This window comes from Arvicola amphibius, chromosome X (assembly GCF_903992535.2).
Source record: "Arvicola amphibius chromosome X, mArvAmp1.2, whole genome shotgun sequence".
NCBI classification, from domain to species: Eukaryota; Metazoa; Chordata; class Mammalia; order Rodentia; family Cricetidae; genus Arvicola; species Arvicola amphibius.
In genome coordinates, this window is record NC_052065.1 from 136,112,998 (window position 1) to 136,137,745 (window position 24,748).

The 24,748-nt window shown below is 47.5% G+C and overlaps 2 protein-coding genes across 3 annotated transcripts in view; both read right to left on the reverse strand.

The window, feature by feature from the left end:
- Window positions 1–1,036: 1,036 nt before the first annotated feature.
- Irak1 (interleukin 1 receptor associated kinase 1) lies at window positions 1,037–10,681 on the reverse strand. Of its 2 annotated transcripts, XM_038316932.2 has the most exons (15): window positions 10,450–10,681; window positions 10,206–10,373; window positions 9,845–9,976; window positions 9,628–9,731; window positions 9,255–9,443; window positions 8,941–9,005; window positions 8,442–8,556; window positions 7,511–7,629; window positions 6,879–7,086; window positions 6,458–6,523; window positions 4,672–4,908; window positions 4,456–4,581; window positions 3,703–4,078; window positions 3,089–3,235; window positions 1,037–2,048 (listed from the first exon to the last, which is right to left on the reverse strand). In XM_038316932.2, exons 1-15 carry the CDS (start codon window positions 10,583–10,585, stop codon window positions 1,987–1,989), a joined length of 2,250 nt encoding a protein of 749 aa, XP_038172860.1. In that variant the 5' UTR covers window positions 10,586–10,681; the 3' UTR covers window positions 1,037–1,986. The 2 variants fall into 2 exon arrangements, with proteins under 2 accessions (XP_038172860.1, XP_038172859.1); XM_038316931.2 differs by lacking the exon at window positions 4,456–4,581 and having other exon boundaries at window positions 10,450–10,678.
- Window positions 10,682–14,356: 3,675 nt separating this feature from the next.
- The window catches only part of Mecp2 (methyl-CpG binding protein 2), a 76,326-nt gene continuing 65,934 nt past the window's right edge, over window positions 14,357–24,748 (reverse strand). The window contains exon 3 of the mRNA XM_038316400.1: window positions 14,357–24,333. Coding sequence (XP_038172328.1) covers window positions 23,241–24,333 — 1,093 coding nt within the window. The 3' untranslated portion in view covers window positions 14,357–23,240. The remainder of the gene's footprint in view (window positions 24,334–24,748) is intronic.

Sequence of the window (24,748 nt, forward strand, 5' to 3'; positions counted from 1 at the left end):
ATGGCACATTTAGCTGTAAGACAATTCTATCTAGCTCCAGAACAGCCAGGACTGTTATACAGAGAAATCTTATCTCAAAAAACAAACAAAAAGGAACTTCTAAGAGTGGGAGGGGTTTCCTACTTGTATCCAAAATTTATAGATAGTTATAGTTGTGTAGTAAGTGAAGAAAAAAAAAGGCAGTTGGGTATGGTGGTGCATACCTTGGTAGAGGCAGGAGGATCTCCTGAGTTTGAGATCAGCCTGGTCTACATATTGAGATCCAGGACAGTCAGGACTACATAGTGAGACCTTGTCTAAAATAAAAACTAAAAGGCATATAAGTTGGCAAAGAAGAAGTAAAATTGTCTTTATTTTCAGATGGGAAGATTGTATACACACTATCCCAGAATAGTCATCCCAAAACAAGTGGAACTAGTAAGTGCATTTAAGTAAGGTCACAGAATAAAGATCAGAGGCAAAACTTAATTATATTTCTATATATGATTGATGAATAATTAGGACATGAAAGTTTCATTTCGAATAGCATTAATACCCATGGGATCTATAAGAAAAACTTAATGGCACATGAAAGCAAGGGTAGCAGCACTGGGGATCTATCCCCAGTCTGGGCATGGCAAGAGAATAAAAAAGAGGCTAAGTATTGTAATTTATTTAAAAATGCCGTGAAGAGAAATCATACCATGTAATAGGGTTTACATGGAAGGTTTATTGCAAGAGGAGAGAGAAGGGGGCAGAAAGTGGTCCCTGGGGACAAGAGTCATGGAAGAAAAAGAGAGAGGAAGAGGAAGAGAAAGAGAGAGGAGGTGGGCAAGGCCCACCCTTTATAAGGGAAAGTAGCAAATGTGCACAGGAGGTGCTCTTAGTGGCTGCAGCTGAGGAGTCTCCTGTCAGGACCCCAAGGGCAGGCCAGGACAGATGCCTGAATGCTAACAGTGGGGGCCTGAAGTTTGACTGGATACCCAAGAATCAGGATGTAAAGTATTAGAAAAGCACAAAGCTTTTAGTGCAACAAATTTTTAATCAACAAGCTTAATCAGATAGTAAAATGTACTTTTATTACTCTAGGACAAACTGGATGTTACCAGTGCTTCACAGGGGCATGTAGTGTGACTTGTGACTCAACACAGAATCACTATAAGCCTGGGCTATAACCCTAGGTTACTTTTGAAGACACTTGGTTAAACAAAAACTTGCTTCTTAAAATGGAGCCTTCCTCCCTCCTCAAATACTTTTTGCTTTGCTTTATGGGCTTCTCACTGTCTGGGTACCACAAAGCTTGCCTTTGCTAGACCTTTCTGCCATAAACAGTACCTTGTTTTACAGCTCAATTTGGGTCATCCACAACTCACCTCCAGGGTCTAGAGACAACCTGCCTAGTAGGCAGTCACATGAAACCAGCTCACAGGTGTCTGGCAAGGCGAGCACATACCCACCCAAGATGTGAAGGGGGATTCTACTGGACTCTTGGGGGAACCTCAGAGTTCTCACTTCCAGCTAGTGGACTGAACTGAAAGACACTCAGTTTTGCAATTTACAAGCACAATAGCTACTTTCTCTTGGGGGTCTAGGGAAGTTCAGAGGGATGGACAAACAGTTATTGCAAGCCTGAGCTGCAGATACCTTGTCTAGCTCTCAAGGGAGCCAGCTCCCACCATACAAACAGCCCCACTTGCCTCCACGGGGCCCACGTAGCTAGCATTCTTTTGTCATGTACTAACTACCCCATCTCTTAGGTGCTCTGCTGGCCTTGCTCCCAAATGCTGGCCTGAGATGGCCTGCTCTATCAGTTTCTTGCAGGCTCTTCAGTTGGCCCTGCCTGTGCTCGCACCCTGAGAACAGCAGGTCCAGCACTTTCTCCTTCGCCAGGGTAGGTCCCACACCTGACGCCTTTGGGCTACTGAGAAGGTTGCACATCATGAGAACTTCCAACCATGAGAACTTTGACATCTGAATCTGAGGGACTTGCCTGGGTGAACAGGCAAATCAGCTCTGAAATTCGTCACTTTCTTCAGGCCCCTGCCTGTTTTTAGGTTCTAAATCCAAGCCTATGGAAGAGAAAATACTTCTTAGCAAGTTGGGGACAATGTCTTTCAAATGCCCTGGCTTGAATGCTAAACCATGACTATAGAACTTACAGTGCACTTTTCCCCCCGCTGTTTGCTTGTAGTTGTCTGAGATAGGGTTTCTTTGTGTAGCCCTAGCTGTACTGGAACTTACTTTGTAGACCAGGCTGGCTTCAAACTCAGAGATCCATCCACCTCTGCCTCCTGAGTGCTAGGATTAAAAGTGTGCACCACCACTGCCCAGCTCAGGGTACTCTTTGGAACCAAGGTGCTTTTTGTTCGTTTGCTTTTTGATAATAAGATATTTATTTTTATATGTGTGTGTGTGCCTGGGTGAGTTTTATGTGCACCTTATTACACAGGTGTCTGTGGAAGCCAGAAGAGGGACTCAGATCCCCTGGGACTGAAGTTATAAGTGCTTGTGAACTACCTAATGTGGATTCTGGGAACTGAAGCCAGGACATCTGCAAAAGCTCTTACATATGCCCTTACCCACTGAACAATCTCTCCAGCATGGTAGTTTGTTTTCTGACACAAGGTCTAATGTATCCGAGCCTGGCTTCAAACTTTCTATATAGCCAAGGATGACCTTTACAGGCGCTCTCTCATGCTCAGCTAAGGCTCTCTTTTTCTAAACAGCAGTTTTTCAAAAAGTACATGGGGTGGTAAATTCCTGCTGGGACTTCAGGATTTTTGGGAGCATGTGGGAGGAGACTGGTACCCACAGGTGAAGGAAATGTGCTCTTGGTGGGGAGTAAGAGACTGAGCCAGGCATATCTTGACAGCTCATTGCCAACCATCATTAGAGGGAATGGCTTGCCTGTCCTACATTCTCCGTGAGTAGGGATCTTAATTGTGCAGTCAGAACAAATGTTCTGCTGTTTAGGGGGTTGACACAAGGAAGTATGCCTGTGTGCCCTGGAACTACAGTGTATGAGCTTATATACATATGTGTATGACAGGAGTTGGAGGCTCTTCGGGGGTCCATTCTTTAGGAAGCTGAGCTGGAGATATCCAGGTACCTGGGAAAGAGCCTGATGACAGCAGCTGTAGGCTATCCAAGACCCCCTCCTCATACAGGGCCAGCTTCTGTACCATCTTCTGTCGGGCTGGGTTGATGATGATCTGTGGTGGTTCTGATGACAAGGAGGAGCTGCTCATGGATGAGCCTGGGCAGAGACAGTAATCTCTTAGTTCTCCCTGGCAACCCCGAGTGATAACTCTAGCCTCCAGAGTCTTCTTAGCCCCCACTGCCTGTGATATTGGCTGCAGGGTACAATTTCACAATAAACTGAGGCCCAGGCTGGGAGAGGGACCACACCACAGACCAGGCTCCTAGGCTGCTTGGGCAGAGCCTTCTTTACTTTTGACTTCAGGCATAAGGTGAGGAGAAGGGCTAAGAAGGGAGCTCCTAGTTCTTCTCACCCATGTAGGGAGCATGGCCCAGCAAGAGCAAATAAGACAGTACCCAAGCCACTCTTTGTGGCCCTTTCCATGTCTTTGAGCTTGCTAAGGTCACAGTAGGCCAGACATTTGACTCTAGATCCCTCTGCTCAGAAGACATGGGTGGGGAATAAATAGGTTACTGTCAAAGGAGATCCTTGTCCCACCTTGGGATACCCATCCCCAGAGATACCTTCCATGGTTGTGGGCTGGAAGCCTGGGCCACTCCTCAAACTTGATTCTCTGGTGGTGCTCCCCTGGACAGCCTCTCTGAAGGATGCTGGGCTTGGGTGGCAACCCGGAGTCAAGTGCCAGGAGTGCAGGGCAGCAGAGAGGCCAGGAACACTCTCATCACTCTCCACTGGCTGGTTGGGGCTTTTCTGGAGTTTTGGGGCAGCCTGGACATGGGCTCTTTTGGGCATTACCAGAGGCTGCCATGGTTCACCCTCACTCTGGACACAGCCAATGGTGGACATGTAGGAGTTCTCTTGTGGGGAAGGTGGGCCATGGCCGGCAACCTCTAGCTCCCAAGGAGGTCCTGCCTGTAGCCCCTCTAGCTTCTTGTACACCTGCGTGGAGAGAGAGGCTCTCAGGATGGGCAGAGCTGGGGCTCTTACTTGGACAGGGTAGCTCAAGTTTGACACCCTGTGGTCAAACTACAAAGCTGTTTCAGGTTGTCCTACACTTGCCTTTATTCAGGTTGCCAACACAGGCACCAGACAGCTGTGAGAACAGTAGAGAACACAAAGTTGGTACACTCTGTAGCTGGGAAAATATTGCCCCTTTGTTCCATCACAAGGACTGTTGCAATTCATGGCCACCAAAGCCATTAATGAATTCTAATCTCAATTATCACCAGAATAAGAGGCAGAAAGTAAGAGAAAAAGACAAAGGTGGTGACACAGCGCCCCAACTAGGAGGCATGGCAAGAGCCCTTTTCTTCTACCTGAGACCGGGATCTGAGCCCCACCCAGTGAAGCAGCAGCAGCCCTTCACCACTTAGTTCCACAGAGTACTGCCCCAAAGAAGAGCCAAAAGAGCAAGCAAGGAATGTATGCTGGGAGTTTTGCCTCTGTAAAGAGATCAGGCTCAGTGTAGCTCGTGCTATCAAGAAGGGCAAGAATCTGAGGTTTCTGGCTGGTCACTATGTCCCCAGGGATACCTGGGTCATGGGTGGCCTCTTCTTGGCCCGACGGTGCATGCAGCAACAAGCTAGTTGAGCCAGGGCCAGGCCCAACTGCGGTGGGCAGGGTCCAGGTCTGGAGTCCAGGTGCTTCTTATAGATCTGGGCGGCAATTGGAGCAGCCCACGCATCTGTGGCCACACCCACCTGCAGATTGGGCTGGGTGTTTTTCAGGGCCACTCCAGCCTCTTCAGCCTCATCTTCAATGAGGTCTTTCTGTAGGACAAATACTGTGAGCATGGCTATGCCAAATCTTCAAGACCACTGTCGCTTAGCCCTATGGTCTTCTTTCACTGGGTTCATTAACGACCCACTGTGAGCCCAATGCTGTCTGCGGCTCTACTGAAAACAGCTACAAACCAAACACTCTGGGCCTTGTTTTACAGACCTGACATTCCTAGCAGTGTGGGAAGTAGATGCCAACAAACCGACTAGTATGTTAGCAAGGACCATGGGACCTGAGCAAGTGGCACTTGAGCTGGGATGTGCAAATGGTGAAGAAGATTGAAGGAAGGAGGGATGGGTAGAGTCTGGTTCAGTTTGTTGGCTGTGTTAAACCCCCTGCTGAGCCCAACAGTGGACAAAAATAGGCCCATCCAGGAGAAGTTATGGGAGATGTACAACTCTGTAAAAGGTGAAGACCCAGTATTAGCCAAGTGTGTTCTGGGTCCAGAAATTGTTGGAATAGTGCTTATGTATTGAAATCTGTTTTCTATATGGGAAACTGAGGCCCAATGAAGAACAGGAATTTGAACCATGGCCACTATCAAGATGGGACTAAAACCCAGGTTTCTTGCGTCTTCTTTGTACTTTTGTGGAGACAGGGTTCCATGTAGCTCAGGCTAATGCTGAACTACTGTGCAACTGAGGATAACTTTGAATTCCTGATCCTTTTGCTTCTGTCTCCCAAGTGCTAGGATTATAGGCATATGCCACCATAATAGACTAATTTTGTTGTTTTTGATAGAGGGTCTTGCTATGTAGCTCCCAGCAATCCTCCTGCCTCAGACTCTTAAATGTTGGGACTAAAAGCATGTGCTCAGATGCTAGGCTTTAAGTCTCTTATTTCTTTTTTTTTTTTTAATTTTTATTATGTGTATAATATTCTGTCTGTGTGTATTTCTGCAGGCCAGAAGAGGGCACCAAACCCCATTATAGTTGGTTGTGAGCCACCATGTGGTTGCTGGGAATTGAACTCAGGACCTTTGGAAGAGCAGGCAATGCTCTTAACCTTTGAGCCATCTCTCCAGCCCCTAAGTCTCTTATTTCTAAGCCCCATCTCAGTGCACAGGAATGTTGGTGTATGGGTCAGGATGGCTTGGAACTGCCCATACAACAGCCTAACTTTTCCCCATTGCCTTTCCTAGGCCCTGCCTTTTCTGAGTTCCACTGCAGCTTTGGTCTCAGGGTATCAGGAATGTCCGTTTCTTTGTCCCCAGTCCAGGGCAGAGGGGGACCTGTTAAGATTCTTTTCTTCCTCTTTGATGGGGATGGAACCCAGGCCTTGCAATAAGGTAATCAATCACTCTACCACTGAGGTTACATCCCTAGCCCCAAGGTCCACATATAGAAGAAAGACAGGTTTTTCCAAGCAAGGTAAAAGAAACTGCTTGGAGACTCACCCACTTCCAAAGATGAGTCAGCAGTGGCAGTGGCAGGCTGCTGTGGGGCACTGCAGAGGATCTGTATCATTGCACCCTCTGGGGCTGCACCCACTGCTTGCTGCTGTCCCCCCTCCTTCCATGCACCACCTCAGGAGTCTCACCAGATACTTGGTCCTGGTACCTTGTGTCCTCACAGCCCTCTGACCAGCAAGGGTCTCCAGTATTACCTAGAGGGTGGGATGGAGAGCATCACCCAGGTCTTAGCAGGGAGACATTATGTGCAGAAAAGACGACTGTAGGTAGAGTGGGGATAGATCAAGGATAATGGGAGAGTGGTCTTCGGACAGGCAGGTAAAGAGTAAAGACTAACTCCCAGCAAGGACAGAGTTATGGTATGGGAACTAAGCTAAAGCAATTAGGATATAAAATTACAAACACAACTTCGTGCTAGGGAGGAGGAAGTTGTATAGGGCCAAAGTTATGCTAGCTTCTCAGTGACCTAAGCCTAGAATTTTCTAGGCTTTTTTACATTTATTTACTGTTGGTTTTCCCTCCCAAGCCAACAGAAGGGTTGGGACTCACCACTCCAAAGCTGAAGGTATCAGTGTCCACAGCCAGCCGGCCTGTCTTGATATACTCCTCAGGTAGGTAGGCAAGGGTACCCCGTACTGTGCAAGTCCGGGCTACAGTACTACTCTGGCTTGGGTTGACCCCTGCAAAGCGGCTGAAACGAGCCAGGCCAAAGTCTCCAAGCTTGGGCATCAGTCTCTCATCCAAAAGCACATTAGAACTTGGAGAAGGAAGAATGGCAGCAATTTAGGCAGGTCCTAGCATTCTCTGTCCCCCACACCCGAGTGGCCCTGGTAAATTAGACTAAAGGCTACCAGCCTGGCACACTGAATAGTAATAGTGACTGACACCATATCCCAGTTGTCTGAGGGCTTAGCTGTCCCAGGGCCTCACCACATAGTTTGGCTTCTGCTCACCATCTGGGCCTATCACTCGCTCCATTTCCATACATGCACCATGTAGGGGTGCTCAGAGCCCTAAGTACTCTCAGCTCGGAGGTCCCAGGCAGCATTTGTCCATATATCCACAGGACTGGGCAGGAGGAATCTCACAGAGGCACTCAGAATAGGAGTGCTAATTGAGCAGGGGCCACTGTTCTCCTAGCTATAAGACTATTCCCACAGCTCCTCTGAGCCCCTCCTCACCTCTTGATGTCTCCATGGATGAGGCTGGGGCTGTCCTGATGTAAAAACTGAATAGCTCGTGCTGTGCCCTGAAGAATATCCAGTCGTTGAGGCCAGGAGAGGGGGGAGCAGGCCTGGGTCTGGAGTGGCAAAGATGGAGACACAGGGGCAGTTAGGGGCAGCTGTTCTTTGACTCTCAACCTTTTCCTCACCTGTCACTCTGTGGCTCGAAGCAAGCTATCCACTTTATTCTGAGCCTTAGTTTTTCCTTTCTGGAGAATGAGGAGCAAGACTGTCCATGACCTAATTCATGAGCAAGTGGTAACTAAAACTATTCCCAAGGCTTTGGCAAGTACTCTACAGCTGGAATAATAGCTAGAGAATTTCTCAGGACTCAGGACAGAATCCGATAGGCTCGGGTTCACCTGAGTGCACAGAAAGTACTGATGTCCTTCTCCCATCATACCCTACCATAGATTAATCGAGAAGGAAGGAAGTTCTTACCCTGTATGTATGAAGGCTTGTGAGTATGACACTCAGGCATGGCTCAACCTTGGGTTCAGTTAGATAGCCTGTCTCTACTCATTCACATCCCTCAAGAGCTATGTGGACTAAATCTTTTATCTATTCTGCTTGCAATGCCAATAATCCCCTCTTTAGAGGAACAGCAGGGGAGAGGCCAGAAGAATTGTATGGAAAATCTTGGGCCAAAATGGGTATAATGGCACATGCTTATACTTCTAGCACAGAGGGTACTGAGGCAGGAGAATTGCCAGTTTGAGGCCAGCATGGGCTGGGTAGTGAGGCATTGTTTCAAACAAACAAGCAAATAAAAAGGAAGAAAGGAACCCTTGGGCCAAACCTTGAGTTTGAGAGGGAACCAGAAGCTCAGGTACTGCCTGATATAAGCTAAGGGACCGGCCAATAAAGATGCCAGACCAGCTGGGACTACCTGAAGATGGAGTCGATCCTCCAAGGAGCCATTGGGCAGGAAGCCATAAACAAGGCAGTAGAAACCACTTTCTGCACAGTAGCCAGCAAAGTCTACGATATTTGGGTGACGAAACCTGTTACAAAGAGAGGAGTCTGAGTTCTTTGTTGTTGTTTTTTTCAAGACAGGGTTTCTTTGTTTAATAGCCCTGGCTGTTTACTCTGTAGAAGAGGCTGGCCTCAAACTCACAGAGATCCACCTGCCTCTGCCTCCCTGAGTGCTGGGATTAAAGATGTCAGCCCCCACTGCTGGGTGGAGTCTGAGTTGTTCTCTGGGCCCCACTACTTTTCATCAGGCCAGGCTGGGTGCGCAGCCTTTGATGGGTTCCCTCATCTGGGCCTGGCAAGGCCTTGTGGGCTCAAGGGAGCCAGGTCTTGTTCTGTACAGTCTTAGAGACTGATGAGGCCCTGGTGTGGATCTCTCCTTGTGCCCCCAGACAGGAAGGACCCCCAAGACTCACCTTGACAGCTGCTCCACCTCTGTTAGGAAGCTCTGTTTCACCACAGTCCAGTCTAGGTCAGCCTCCTGCAGCGCCAGACATGGTGGGGTAAGAGGCAGGGAAAGTAGGCAGAATGAGCCAAGCTTGCCAGCTGTTTCCAGGCCCATAACAATGGAAGGCTTTGGGGTCCTTGAACTGGAATCAGAGGACTGAAGGAATTGCTTGGGAAGGCTGGAGGCAGGGGACTGCAGAAGTGAGGGCTGATGGAGGGAGAAACTGGACAAACAAGGACTGATGGACTGTCTTCCAGGTGGCTACCCCACTGTTACACCTACCTCCTTCAGTCTCTTCACAGCATATGTGGTATTTCTCATTACTGCCCGGTACACACACCCAAAACCACCCTCTCCAATCCTGAGCTCTTCAGAGAAGTTGCAGGTGCCTTGGGAAATCTCACAGAAGGGCCAGCAAAATGGGGAGGGATGTGTCCTTTGGAGGTCAGACATTGGGGTCTCTGGGCTTGGCTGTTGGAAGAGACCATGGATCAGGTGAGGACCCTGTCTATTCTTGGTCCAGGTTGCAAGCTCCCCTCAACCCTGGTTGTCTCTCAGATGACCTGGCTGTGCTGTTGTGGGCTCTGTGGCACACCAAAAGCTGAGTTTCTTCCTCCATGTCTGGAATTTTCCCTGGGGGTTAAAGGACACCTACCTTAGTAGAGGAAGGGGCTGAAGATGGCAGTGGTGGCCTGAGGGAAGCAGGGATTGGAACCTGGAGGAGCTCTGGCTCAGAATAGGTCTGGGAGCCTGGAAAAGCTTCATAAAGATGCCAGTGAGAGGCAGAGACCAGCAGCAGTCTAAAGCCATCTCAACAGTCATGGTGGCCTTTTCTTCAGGCCTATCAAGCACAACACCCAGGTTCTTTTTACCTGGGGAGAGGAAGGTGGAGGCAGAGGACTGCAGTTTCCGGGGGCTCCAGTCCTCAGCTTGGGAGCCCGCAGAGATGCTGTTGGGCCTTGGAGCAGCAGTGCTTGGGGGCAGAACAGGGGCAGAAGGGTGCCCTGGGATAACAAGGAAGGAGAGGAGGGTTGTGACTCAAGTCTGTCTCAGTCTCTGTATGTGTTGAGAGAGAGAGAGAGAGAGAGAGAGAGAGAGAGAGAGAGAGAGAGAGAGAGAGAGAGAGAGAGAGTAGGGAGGGGTTCCCATATGGTCCCTTGTCTTAGGAGGCTCTGTACCCGTCACCTCCCATGGGTTCCCGTCCCTAGGGTCCCTGGGGCCACGCTCGCTCACAGGCTGTGATGATGTCCCGCGCACGCAGCAGCTGCAGGTGCGTGAGGATGTGAACGAGGTCAGCCACGCGCGCGTTGCGGTTGATCCAGGGCCACAGGACGCTGGCTGTGCGCTGCTCGGCGCGCTCACACAGCCGCAGCTCTGTCTGGTCCCGCACAATCAAGGCCGCTGCGGGGCAGGGAATGTCAGGTTTTAGCGCCAGAAGCCCGGGTCCCCTGCCCCACGCCGGCCTGTCGTCACCCACCGAACTGGCACCAGTCGGCGGGCTCCAGGGCGTCCATCACTTTGTAGAAGCGACACATAACCCAGGGTGGCACCTCGTACAAGAAGTGCTGGGCGCCGGGAACCGCAGGCTCCCCAGCACCCGGCCCCCCGGCCATGGCTGACGCCGCCGCCGGGCCGGGGCCTCTCGGGGCCTCGGCGGGCGCGGGCCTAAGCCGGCCGGGTCCACAAACACTGACTCACTTCCCCTTCACGCGGGCCTCGTGCAACGCCCGGCAGGGCGGAAGAGGCGGTGCTCGGGCTCGCCGCCATCTTGCCCTCCGCGGCCTTCGGCCACACGGGGGCGTCTCACGCTGTCCTCTAACCGGGGGGGGGGAGGGCGGGGGGAGCTCTGCAGGAGGGCGTACCCCGCGGAAGAACCAAGGATAGTGATCCTACACAGAGGGTGGGCTTCCAGGAGTGGGGACCTTCTGAATAGGACTGAGCAGGATGAAGAACGACTTCCAGTTCTGGAGACAAAGGGCATAGGAAAGAGATGTTCTACAAAGGTGATTTATATCAAGCCTGGTGAAAGTCACGGAGAGGCTCCTTTTGGCTTTATTTGGGGGGCCGTGGAGAGTTGGCTGAAATGTTGGTAGAGCAGGGTCAAATGTGGGTCACAAAACGGCCCTCTAGCTGACTCTAGTCATCCGGTGGTAAGGATGGACGTTCAAAGAATGGAAGATTGTACACCGTGCCGCCGCCTGTGTGCTAGATTCCACCCCCACCCACGCCTCCAGGATCTTCACAGTATCTGCCTGTGCAGGTTCCTTACTAGCTCGCTAACCAACACACTTGTCTCTTAACAGAGCCTTGTTCTGTCCTCATGTTCATGATGTCTAGCTTTTACCATCCTTTTCCGTTTTCTGCCACACTTTTGACTTAGTTTGCTCTTTTCCTCATGAGGAAACTAGAGTCTAGCAGCCTCCCCCACTCTTTTCTAGAGCAGTTGCCAGTGACACTACCTTCACCACAAGAGTATTTCTTGCCCACTCTAATGTTCTCCATTCAGGGATTTCTTTGGCTTTTTTTGGGTCACTCCATGGCCTCAGTGCACACTGCTTTCCTATGGTCCCACTCTCCTCTCTGAAGTCCTCTTCCCATGTGTCCACTACTCTTAGCTGTTGTGGGAACTCCTTCAGCCAATAGTTACTGGCCCATTTTGGGCATGGTCTCAAGTACTATAAGTGTACACGAAAAGCATCTTTCACCTTTTGGAAGTTGCTTGAGTGCACTTCCTGTTTACTCAAGTAATATTTTCCTTCACAGGTCTTTGATGGGTTGAAGACTAGAATAGTCATAGTTTCTTCTCATGACTTAGCCAAGCCATTTTTTTTTAAATTTTTTTTGTTTTTTTTTTTAAGCCAAGCCATTTTTAATATAAGACTTAGACTCCTTAGAACAGGATAACTATTGAAACATTTAACATGTTTCTTGCTTGTTCATGCTGGTTGTAATTCTAATTTTTATGTATGTTTTTGCCTCTTTTCCTTGGAAAATACTTGATATTTGTTCTTATTGTATATACTTTTATACTTGATATTTGTTCTTACTGTATATAGTTTTTTTAAAAAATATTTATTTATTTATTTATTATGTATACAATATTCTGTCTGTGTATATGCCTGCACGCCAGAAGAGGGCACCAGACCCCATTAGAGATGGTTGTGAGCCACCATGTGGTTGCTGGGAATCGAACTCAGGACCTTTGGAAGAGCAGGCAATGCTCTTAACCTCTGAGCCATCTCTCCAGCCCCCTGTATATAGTTTTGTATTAGCCTTAGAACCCTCTTATTTAGACAAAAGGAGGAGGTGTTGTGGGAACACTTTCAGCCAATAGCCTTTTAGTTACTGGCCCATTTTGGATGTGGTCTCAGGTACTATAAGTGTGCGCAGCCCTCTTTTTTTTTTTTTTTTCTGGATTCGGTTCCCAGTTCCCAGCACATAGAGGACTGTGAATTGCTACCCTTACTATGACTTTATTCTCAAATAAACCTTTGTATACTTCATTCTGGGCTATTGTGGAACTCTTTGGTATGACTATACTTACCATTAGTCAATATCACTTACCTGCATGAATTTTATGCCTCTGATAAGCCTCAGGAACAAATCACCAAATCACTTTCTTATAGAAGACCTTCCCAAAGCCCTCCCATATAGTCCCAGCTCTTTATGGCTGTTGGGAAGGTGGTGTAGCCAGCCACTGCCCACCTACCTGAATTTACATACAACAGCCTTAAGCCATTAAGAACTCCTTGCTGTCTGGCTTGGTGATCCACACCTTTAATTTTAGCACTTGGAAAACAAAGGCAGATGGATCTCTGGGAGGATCTCTGTGAATTTGAGGTTAGCTTGGTCTAAATAGTGAGTTCCAGGGCAGCCAGGGATACAAGACCCAGACCAAACCCGGAAAAAAAAAATCCTCTTTAGTCGACTATCCTACAAAGCACTTCTCATTCTGTCTCTGTGGTTGAGTTTGCATATACCCCTTCCTGACAAGATTGAGCATAAAAAGCTGTGGGGAAAGCTTCCTAAACCCCACCTAACTCTTCTCTTGGGCACATCTTGAGCTTGTTGGAGTTTCATACTTATGAACTTTCCCATAGGCAGCAACATGGCCTTCCGTTTTCTAGCTGAAAGCACACTTGTAAAGCAACATTTTCTTCTGATCAGTTTCTCCAAGACCCTCTTGTCATATCAATTCTAGATAGAAAAGGTTCCCTCTCACTTGTCTGTCCTCTAAGAAACTTACAGTGTTTCTAGAAAGGTCTACACAAGGCCCATGGCTGGCTCCCACTCTGGCCTCTTCTCTGAAACCACAGGCAATTTGACTACTCTCAAGATAAGGTCAAACTAGGTGTGGTGGTACATGCCTGTAATCCCAGCACTCCATAGGCAGAGGCAGGAAGGCCAGCTTGGTTTACTATGCAGAGTTCTAGGCCAGCCAGAGCTACACAGTGAGACCTTGTCATAAATAAAACAAAGCTGGGCATGGTGCCTCACATCTGTAATTTCAGCACTTGGGAGGCTGAGGCAGATCACCCTATACCCTATTCAGGTCACCTTGGGCTAGAAGTTGGACCCTGCCAAACAAGCAGAACCCAAGAGGTCAACCATATGTTGAACAGAGTGGTTTCTTAATGGTCAGTCATTATTGAGATGCACCAACTTTAGTATTCAAAATTATTGTGTGCATATATGCTAAGCTCTACGGGCAGGGATTTGGTCCTTTTGTGTGTACTGGAGACTATCAGTGTCTGGTATAGGCCTGGCACACAGTAGATGCTCTATGTCTACCTGGTGAATCTTCAACCCTTTCATTTAACATTCGAGGCCAGGACTTGAAGGTAACTTTTACTAGGTATGCCCACAATAGCATGTGACACACCCATTATTCTCTCCTCAACGCCAGATTAGTCTGAGGACAGCTATGAGTGGGCAGATGCAGAAGGTTCATATTCTTATAGGAAACCAGTGACACAAGGGATCCCTTTAGGCAGTTTCTCACCATCCCTAGCCTGGTCAAGAAGGCAGGTTAGCCACTCACAGAAGTCATAGTTGAGGAGAAAGGTGTTAAAAAAAACACTATGGCATACCAGGACCCAGTAGCTGCCCCTGCCACACTGGTCAGGAGAGGGAAGTTGTACTCTAGGCACACTCATCCCAGGCCTTCCTGTCACATGTTAGTGCAGTGTGCCTGGGAAGCATTGACACAGAGCAAACTGAGGAAGATTCCAAGGAGGCCAACATATGAGACAGGCCTCCCTTCCCTCCCACTCCAGTACTGAGAGGCTATTTGGGGTTCAGGGATAGCTGGATCAAACCCACCATCATGCTGTCAGGTGAGCTGAAAGGGACTTCTGACTTATAATGAAAGCCCAGACCTTGAGTCACTTTCACAGAGAGGTTTATCGAGAATGCTAACAGCACAGGATACAGTACTTCCCAACAAAAGGTGCAAACGCATCACTTAGAAAGGCATGCTGAGTATTCTTTGCTTTCACATGTATTAAAAAACTTACAAAAATAAAATAAAACCACGTGCTGCCCATCTTTTCAAATAGTAAAAGAACCTTATGAAAAACCACTTGATTTTACAACAAAAGACACAAACGGACATTTTTATGTAAATTTATAAGGCAAACTCTTTATATAATAAATAGGTTACAGGGGTTCAGTGGGGGTGTTTTTGAAACGTATACAGGTACATTCAGACAGGTTTACTGAAATGGTACAAATTTCCTTAATAAATTGCCTTTTGTTTTTAAATATATCAGTGCTTTCAGTCATTTGGCTATACACAAAGAACCTTTTTTTTTGAACACTACAAAAAAGCAATCAATATTTTGTTTTTAAAACGACCTACTTATTTTCTAAAGTAATTGTCCCAAAACACAAAAACTGAAGGTGAATGCGACAGAGGGCTTTTCAAGACCGACCCCTCCAGTTATGTCTGTCCTGGATCTCTGTGTCCTGTGTGCCTGCTCCTAAACTCAGATGGGCTTTTTGAGCTGGGGCCAACATCTTTCAATACAGGGTGACCTGTCACTGGCTGCACTGTCCTACAGATCTCACCCTTCAGGCTGGCAGAGGGGAGTGCAACATGGATTTAGGAGGGAGCATGTACCCTGTCTGGTTCTTCCAGCTACTAAATGCCATGGCCAACTGGTCACTACAGGTAGCACTATCCTCACAAGAGGCTCTAAGGGAGCACAGGTCTGTTCCTCTTATGAGCCTGAAACAATGTGTAATGAGGATAACAGCTTTACTGAAGATGTTTGCCATGGAAAGAGAAGAGGATATCTCACACCCAGCTTTTGTTGGGACTCGGAGGATACTGAAGGAGCGAATCCTCTGCCATCATTTTATTCCCCAGGCATGGTGGAAAGCCGAGATATCAGATTAGTACAATGCACTAGGGGATAGCATGGGGTGTGAAAGGAGTGTATTGACAGGTCATGTACCTGAAACATGCTTTAGAGACAATAATGTCTACTGCCTTGGCTTATCCAGGAAGAGCCTTTTTAGGCAGGGAGTTGCTAATTAATTTTCTGTCTCCTTCCTAACCTGTGTCCTCAGTGGGGCATCTTCTTGAAGCAAACACAGGCCTAGCCTTTCCCTACTCAGTGAGCTCAGCTCTGCTCTTATATCCCCTCCCCGCCTGAAAGAAACTGACCTTGTCTTTTTTTAAAATTGTCAATAGTAATAATCTTGGAAAGGGAATCAAAAGAATCCACTGGGTGGAACAAAACCTGGTTTTGCTAACTTTGAAAATGGCAACATATTAACTTCAGTCTCTTGACCTGGAATGGAATCCAGTGCTTAACTTCTTGGTGGCTTTTGGCTGATCTGAGCAGGGATCATCTCTTCAGATTGACCCTCTTGTCTTAGTCACCAATCCCCTCCCTTCAAATGCTTTGTTTTAATGAAAAGGTGTCTAGAAGCATTTGTCTCTGGAACAATTACTTTAAACATAGTTACAATACAGACTTCAGTTCAAACACAGAAGAGATTTACTTAGCAAAGTTCCTTTCACCCACCAAAAATTACACAAATAGAAGCCTCAACACCACAGTTAAAGAGGACCAATAGAGAGAACCTCATGTTTGGAACACAAAAGGAATAAAACCAAACCAAACCCAAACAGAGAAACCCCAGAAAGACAAGGAAAGGGCAAGGAAGGAAGAGGAAGGAGAGCAAACACAGCACACGTTACAGTGTCCAGGTACACAGGGAGCCCAGCACAAGGAAAGGGCTCGGCACACATTGAGTAACAGTCCTGGTGATATTTGGTCATATATTCATCAACTACTGACTCTGGAGCGGCTGTTATTAATTGAAGCAGTGACAAATCAAATGGAAAAGGAGGCCATGGTAGCAAGGTAAGGAGCAGGCTTCATGTTCTACAAGCCTTTTGCACTCCATTGTCCAAGCTGCCCAGAAACATTGAACCAGGTGGCCTGCTCCATCCAGGCAGAGCTAGAGGTCATCAGGTGAAGCTAACTTGGGTGCTGATCTCACATCAGCCATAAAGCACTCACACTGTCACTCACCGGCCAGTGGCCAAGTATTAGTGGCAACAACCCTCTGGCCCCTTCTGCCCCCATCCCATGCTGACTAGGGAATAATGTTGTGATACTCTGCTAATACTGATTGCTCATTAGAGTAAGGTCCTAGAATAGGGTCTCAGAGGTTTCCCCAGCCCATCTTCCAAGAGGGACAAGGGTAGCCCAGCCACCCAAAGGGCCTACAAAGTATCTCTGCTATATTCTGGCCTCATAAGCAATGATGAGGAGGGTAGGGTAGAGGTGTAGGGCAGATTTTGGCCCTACTCATTGTAATGCTCTCTGCTTTGGAAGAACAAGGTTCTGGATTTTTTTGAGGGGGGTGTTTTTTAATTACTTAAGAATGATCTTTTTGCAAAAAGAACTGTTACGGCTAAACTGTCTAGCAGATACTGCTCATCAAGAATTGTAAAAGCAAATGCAGTTACTCATGGGAGCAGGAAGAAGAGAAAGGGATATTTCTGGAGTCTTCACTACTTTCTGGAAGAGACCCATTGGGCTGCTGGATGTGATTCTGGGGTCTCTGGCATTCTACCTGGTACAGCTAACAAGTTTAGAGATAGGTCAAGTCTCCTATCTCCTCTCCAGTCCCTGGACTCGGCAAAGTGAGGAGGGTTTTTTAAATACTCCGAGCCCTGCTAATTGGGGGAAGCCTGCCAGACTTACTACACACAGGCTCTCCCTGGCCAGGGAAGGGTGGAGGAAATCGGGCCACCACCATGCATGCCAGTTCCCCACCGCTAGAAGTGAGGACTGGGCTGTGCCCACTAAGTTCTGTATTTCAGCAGGTAAAGGGAGTGCGCCTGCTTTCCCTTGCCATGCTGAAATGAACTGTTCTGCACCCAGAATCATGGGGCCCCTTTCACGGCAGAGGAGAGGAGAAACAAAGTACAAAACCTGGGTGCAGCCTGGAGCTTCCTTCACTTAGCACAGGGAAGCCTTTGAAAGAAGTGAGGAAAGATCACAGATCTGCTTGGACTGAAGAAGTGACCAGCAGATGTCTTTTTTCTTTTTTTTCTTTTTTTTTCTTTTTTATTTTCCCTTGTCCTACTCTATGGTTATCAGAAATATTGTAATTAAGCAACAGGTATAATTTCAAAAGTTTTTTTTTGTGTGTGGCGCCACAAGCAAAATGAGTTTATAATTGTGCAATATACAGATATATATATATATATATATATAAAAATTCAACTGCTTTGTGTGTCTAGTTGGTACATAAAATAAAAATAGGAGAACTAAAAGCAAAACTGAAAAGCAAATCAAAAGCCCAGAATAGAAGAGACAAAGCAGACCTATGCATATAGTCTATAAATTACTGGATATAATCAGGGTCACCAGGAAGAACAGCTTTGCCACTTGACACACAAACAATGCAGGGAGAGGGACTATCAGTGGGCAGGAGCCAAACCTCTTTGCCTTTTCACTGCATTTTCTCTTTGTGCTAAACAGGACCTGATAGATGAGAGGAAGAGCAAGGAGCAAAGGTCATTTGCAAGTTGCCCAAATGTTCTTAAACTCAAAGATAACACTTAGTTCCATGAGTGGCTGAGTCCTGCTTGTGCAAAGCCTGAGGGCCTGTCCTTCCTCCTAGAGCCTTTGCATTGCCTGCCTGCCTTTCTTTTCCTCCCTTCTCCACTCTATGAGTTCTCATGCCTCCCTAGTGGGAGGCTGACTTAAAGAGGCAGGGAGAGGCACTGGGGTAAGTTTAGGAGGGCATGCCAAAGTACTTGCCACACAGCCATTTCATCTATGCCAAGATCCTGAGGGAGGGGTAGGAAGAGTGCAAGAGACAGTATGTCCCAGGGAGGGATGATCTGTAGGCAGCAGACCCTCCCTAGTTTATGCAGTAGTGCTTGGGTAGGCTCAGTGAAGATGAGAAGAGAGAAGACACTTTGTGATGGGCCTTCTGGGTCATTGACAAGTGTTCCACTTGATACACCAAGAGCTGGTTTCATGAAGCTTTGAAATCTGGTAGGCCACTAACCTTCATACTAGCAAAGGACAAGGTCAGAAGTAGTATCCTGGGGTCAGCTACCCAAAAAGGTTTTCCAATAATAATGTCTCGAATCTCAAGAGTCTGCCAGTTTGACCTCCACAGATGTAGGAGCTCCCTTTGCTCAGATCACTCACCAGAACTAAGTACTTTCAGATCAACATTTTTTTTTTTTGCAAACGCCTCCTCTTATTCAGAACCATCAAAATGTATTATTATTATTTTGCCAAATGTTTTCAAGGTTTTCCTACTAAATAGTTGAGAACTAGTTTCAGTGTTCAATTTTTCCCCTTTAGCATACTGGGGGAGGCAGTATCCTAGCGATTTGTAACAATTAGACTAAGCTTTTTCTAAAGATTAATATAGTACCTAAAATAGAAGGACATCAAAATGGAGAGAATCAACAACTCTCTTCAGAGTTCGGCTGGTTCACTGAAGCAGAGAACAGGAAGGAAGAGCCAGAAGAGGATGTGAATGGAGAAGAGGGTACTTGGTCCAGCATAGGGCATTGCTGCATCTGCCTAGCCCCCTTCAACTTAGGACTTTGCTATGCCATGGTCCACAGGGGTTCTAGAAACTTTTTTCTCCAAGTCTCAGCCATCCGTCCTAGAATCTGTTGTGTGAACCTGAATCAGCAAACAGTGGGGCAAAGATATAGGCCATGAACTGATGCACAAATGTTTTCTTTTAGAACTGGCACCTGTGACCTCTCCTCAGCCTGAAGAGCCTGGCTAGACTGCTCTTTGTGGTTAGAGAAGTGCTATAGAGCTCAGGCAGCTGGATTCCACTTGAGTGGCATGAAATCTGACTGGTCTCATCTGATCAGTTCCAACTCTTTTGCTCGTTCCTGGCTGTGCTTGAGCCACTTATTACAACTTACTTAAAATTCAAAAGTCCTATTAGCTCTGGAAACTCTTTCCCTACCAAACTTGGCAGTAAGTCTCTGGTTATTGCCCTTTTATCACTGTCGTAGCAAGAACAAGCTGGGGGAAGCAGTGGCAATTTGGGCCGCTCTGGTTCCCACTTCCAAAGTTTGTGGCTTCTAGTTTGTTGGGATAGCACTAAACAGAGTTCTCTGTACCCATGCTGGGATCACAGGCTACGTTGGCACTGATGGACTAGGGGAGGTAGTACTTTTAGATCTCCCCTGTGCCTTTTGATATGGAAATACAGCACCAGCAGAAGGCAGCTGTACTAGAGGCTGGCTGTGACCAAGAGTTCTCAACTCACTACACTGTCAAGGGCATCAGTTCCACTGGTTAAGTCAGACTCAAGAATGGGCAGGAATGGGCCAGGATGAACATAGTTGGAGGATATACAACAATCTGTTTGGGAGAGGTAGTAGTAACTAACAACAAGAACATGGTAGGGAAGATTGGATATGACATTCAAGATCTAGACCCAGGTATCTGAAAGCTGTTGGTCAGTTCCTGTATTCTTTACATATCCAGTGAAAGATGCCACCCAATCTTTACAATATTCAAATACATCAAAAGCAAGGCCATACTCCAAGTCTGAGCCAGACACAGCTGGTGAGAATCCTATGGCTTTCCCTTTCTACTTCCTGTCAACCTGACTACAAGGCAAAGGCAGCATGATCGCCTATATAGAGTCCCTAGCTGACAGGGCAAAACCCCACCAAAATTGCCCACTTAAAGTAGACTGACTCATGATGCCCTTATTTGGGGATGAGGGAATGCGGGGGTTTGGGGGGGAAGCAGAAAGCAAAAACAAAACAAAAAAAAAACAAAAAAAAACAAAAAGCAAAACAAAACAAAAACAAAAAACCCAACAAAAACAAAAAACCCCCTAAGGAGCTGCAGACACAACCACCTGCAGTTTTGAAACCAGCTCTAAGGGAAAGCTGGGAAGTGAGGAGGCTGAAGATGGGGATCAAATTAAAGAAAATGGCACCCGAAGTGCTGCAATCCCAACTGTGAATGTCTAATCAGCCTAAGTTGTCTTCCAAGGATGAGGGATTCCCAGCCTAAGAGTCACATTTCATTGGACTAAGTAAGTATAACATCAAAACCCCAAGCAAATCACAATAAACAATTTGATGTCAACCTGGCTAGATGCTGTGAGGGTATGGAAAGGTGTCCTTGGGGAGTGTGAGGCCACTCACTGCAGGGGTGGGGTGCGGTGGGGGCCCGCAGGGGCCTTTTGTCCTTGGAGGAAGCCTGGACCCTCGAGAGTCCCTCTTCTGACCCCTCTTCCCTTCCTGAGGAGGAATCAGAACCAATGCTGAGGATCAACAGCAGAGCAGGCAAAATGATTGCCCGACAGGAAGTTGGTTGCAAGGTTTGCATTTGTAGCACAAGGAAAGGGATACAAATATGCAAGAAAGCCCAACTATGACTGCAATCAGAATGGGGCAAAATCTCTCACTTAGTTCTAACCATTCCAGAAGAGACAAACATGGTTTTATCTTAAGCTATCAATTAGAACTGTCAACTATGGTTCCTGATCACTAAAGACTGGCAAGGAAGTGCTAGATGATTTCTATGATGTTTCACTCTTCCATGATTACACCGCAGTAAAGAAGCTGGGGAACGGTAACGAAAATACACAAGACAACACACACTTGACAGTTCATGGCAGCAGCTCACATGGGACGTGCCTGTGGGTGTTTCTGGAAGCATAAGACTGCTGTCTCATTTGCTACTTTGATAAGGTACTTCTCAGTTGGACAGATTTAGATACAAGATATCTCTGTAAACACAGAAAAGGATATACCAATATGATGAAGATATGCAGCTAGATAAGGACTTCCTGAACAGAGGTTAAAACTTTGGGATCCCAAATAAAAACTGATCAATTAAAATCCCACGGCAAAGCCAAACCTATAAAATCCACCATTACACATACAGAGCAGAGATTGAAATATGAGGTGTGCTGGCTCCACCTAGTCCCCAGTGAGCAAAAGGGAAAGAATTCTACTAGAAAAAGACTTCGCAGGTGTTTATGTCAGAAGAAGAGCAAGGAGCCCTGGTGTTACTCCCTGCTCAAGTCCTGACAGGTGCCTTACCACACTATGCTTGACATTAGATTTCTGGGTGGGATCAAGGATAGTGGGCATGGTGCCCCTGTTGGGCCACTCAGTGATTCTGGCAGAACACAGGGGGCCTCTATATGTCTTTCAGCTACCACATGTGGCCTAGTTTCTCTAGCCCACTTTTCTAGAGCAGAAGGTAAAAAGGCTCATTGTTTAGGGTCTGAAAAGCCTTTTGACATTTTTCTTAGTAAGGAAGAAGCTACCTAGGGGAGCAAGAGCTTACTGACCTCTTGTTCTTCAGAGGTTAGGAAGGACTCAGCAGAGCCCAGCACTTGCTCAGGGTTAAACATGATGGCTGGCACTGGCAATGGGAAGTCAAAGGGCAGGGAGAATCCTAGGGCTGTGGTTGACTGCTGTCAGGTAAGCATGTGGTTGGGCACTGAAGTTGCCTGGAACAGAAAAGACAACTAGGAGCTAGGGGAAGGAGGATGGAGAAGAAACGAAAGCATGAAATGGAAGAAAAGCATTAATGGAAGGACAAAAGAGAAAGCAATCAGGAAGTCCTTATAAAATTGCAGCAAACACTTAGAGTTTCGGAGCTTCGTGGGAACCTTATGCGCTGAGCCCACTTTAAAACAAGCTCAGGTATATACAGATCCAGGTAGTTCTGAACACTGCCACATCTGGTGGCTTGTGGGACAAAGTATCACCATTTCAAGCCAGTTTGCTTTCAGAGCATCTCTTTGTTTTGAAGTGGGAACATGAAGACTCAATAGTGCAAATAATTCTAAGCTGTCCCTAAAGGAAAACTGTAAAGTAATTGGAAGAATATTTTTCTTTCTTCCCCCATACCCCTTGTTCCATCCACTAAGTCCTTAACTATTAGTCACAGGCTGCTCTTGTTCTGTGGCACTAGGCCTAGCTTGACCCCCACCCAGCCTGCCTGTGCCCGGTCCTGCTGGCCTTCATGGCCTCTTTAACATTCTCTAGGAGAGCATGCCTTATGAACAGGTGATGACATTTCACCCTGTGTCATCCTCTTCTGTGGCTCAGGCAGTCTACAATCTAGCAGTTCAGGACTCGCTCCTAGCCATGCCAGAACTTGATCAGACAGGTGCCACTTTCCTGTTTTTCCAAAATAACCTTGTCAGTTTTGGATTGGGTGGATGTGGGGCCAGACTTGTGCCACCACAGTTCTAATCATTGGGCCACAATCACTGGCCACCTCCAGTCTTTTCTAAAGAATCCAATGGTTTTTCCTGCCTCATACCTCCCAGTCCCTCAGATTGGGACCTGGGATGGTGGAAGAGTCAGGGAAGCTATGGACATGGCATCAATGGCACCAAAAATGGGAGTGTCCTCTCAACTGCTGTCTCTAATGAGCACACTGGGGGGAGGGTGTTGGAGGTGCCTGGTCAACAGCTTGTCTGGTCAGTAGTATCTGCAGCAAGCCTTGTTGAAGGAGCCTAGTTTAGAAAAGTGCAAAGCTACTTCTGGCCCTGGTTAGGTCTTCAACCTGACTGTGCTTGTTGGTAAGAAAAACATCCCAATGCTCCAACTACTCCCACCCTGAAGCCACGAAACTCTAAGTTTACTGAAAGAAAAAAAAATATTTTTTATTTCAGTTAATCGGGAAGCTTTGTCAGAGCCCTACCCATAAGGAGAAGAGACAACAGCTGCCTTTATTCTTGTTGGTTTGCTTTGCAATCCACTGTGTAAAGTCAGCTAACTCTCTCGGTCACGGGCGTCCGGCTGTCCACAGGTTCCTCTCTGTTTGGCCTTGGCATGGAGGATGAAACAATGTCTTTGCGCTCTCCCTCCCCTCGGTGTTTGTACTTTTCTGCAACTGTGGCGGTGGTCGACGCGACCATGGGCTGAGTCTTAGCTGGCTCCTTAGGGCAGCCATCGCTCTCCAGCGAGCCTCCTCGGGGCATCTTCTCCTCTTTGCAGATGCTGCTACTCAAGTCCTGGGGCTCATGGGGGCTCATGGGGTCCTCAGAGCTCTCAGGCTCGGGTGGGGGTGGGGGTGGGGGTGGGAGCAGTGGCATGGGGGCCTTTGGGGACTCTGAATGGTGGTGGTGATGATGGTGCTCCTTCTTAGGGGGTGAGGAGGCACTGCTGCTGCTGCTGCGCCCCTTGGGGCTGCTCTCCTTGCTTTTTCGCCCAGGGCTCTTGCAGGTCTTCAGTCCCTTCCCACTCTTCTCACCAAGGGTGGACACCAACAGGGGCTTCACCACTTCCTTGACTTCAATGCTGACTGTCTCCCGGGTCTTGCGCTTCTTGATTGGGAGCACGGTCTCATGCACAGACCGTATGGAAGACTCCTTTACGGTTTTCTTTTTGGCCTCTGCAGCAGCAGCTGCCACCACACTCCCAGGCTTTCTGCCACGTTTCTTAGGAATGGCCTGAGGGTCAGCTTCAGCTTTTCGCTTTCTGCCAGGGCGTTTGATCACCATGACTTGGGTAGAAGTGGTAGCCCCGCCTCCCTCACCCTTTCCTCCAGGTGATGCTTGGAAAGGCATCTTGACAAGAAGTTTCCCAGGGCTCTTCTCCAGGACCCTTTTCATCTGAACACCTTCTGATGCTGCTGCCTTGGGTCTCCCAGTGCCGCTCCCTTTGGGGCGTCCCCGACCCCTGCCAGTTCCTGGAGCTTTGGGAGATTTGGGCTTCTTAGGTGGTTTCTGCTCTCTCCGGGAGGGGCTCCCTCTCCCAGTAACCGTGAAGTCAAAATCATTAGGGTCCAAGGAGGTGTCGCCTACCTTCTCAAAGTACGCAATCAATTCCACTTTAGAGCGAAAAGCTTTTCCCTGGGGACTGTGGAGACAAATGGAGAGACACAAACAACAGCATTTTTTTATGACAACTTAAGAGACTGAGGTAGAGAAGATGATATTGACATGCTTTCTTATAAGACATTGTAAGTGAACAAGAGTCAAACTGAAGAACTGAGATGACCTAAAACTGGAGGGCACACATAGGTCTGATGCAATGCACTGCTGCATGGGTAGAAATCATGTTATCAGGAGTAGTGGGTACCTATATAGCTTGTTCAAGAGCCAGAATAGCTGGACCTAAAAGCCTCAGAGGACTTGTTTACCTCTAAGTCCACTCCTCTGTACGCCCTGGCTTCTCCACAATCCAGAAACCAAAGGAATCAGGCCTGGTACTAGGGAAATATTGGGCTGGGCTGATTCTGTTGGTTGGTGCCCAGACCTAATCTACCATCAAA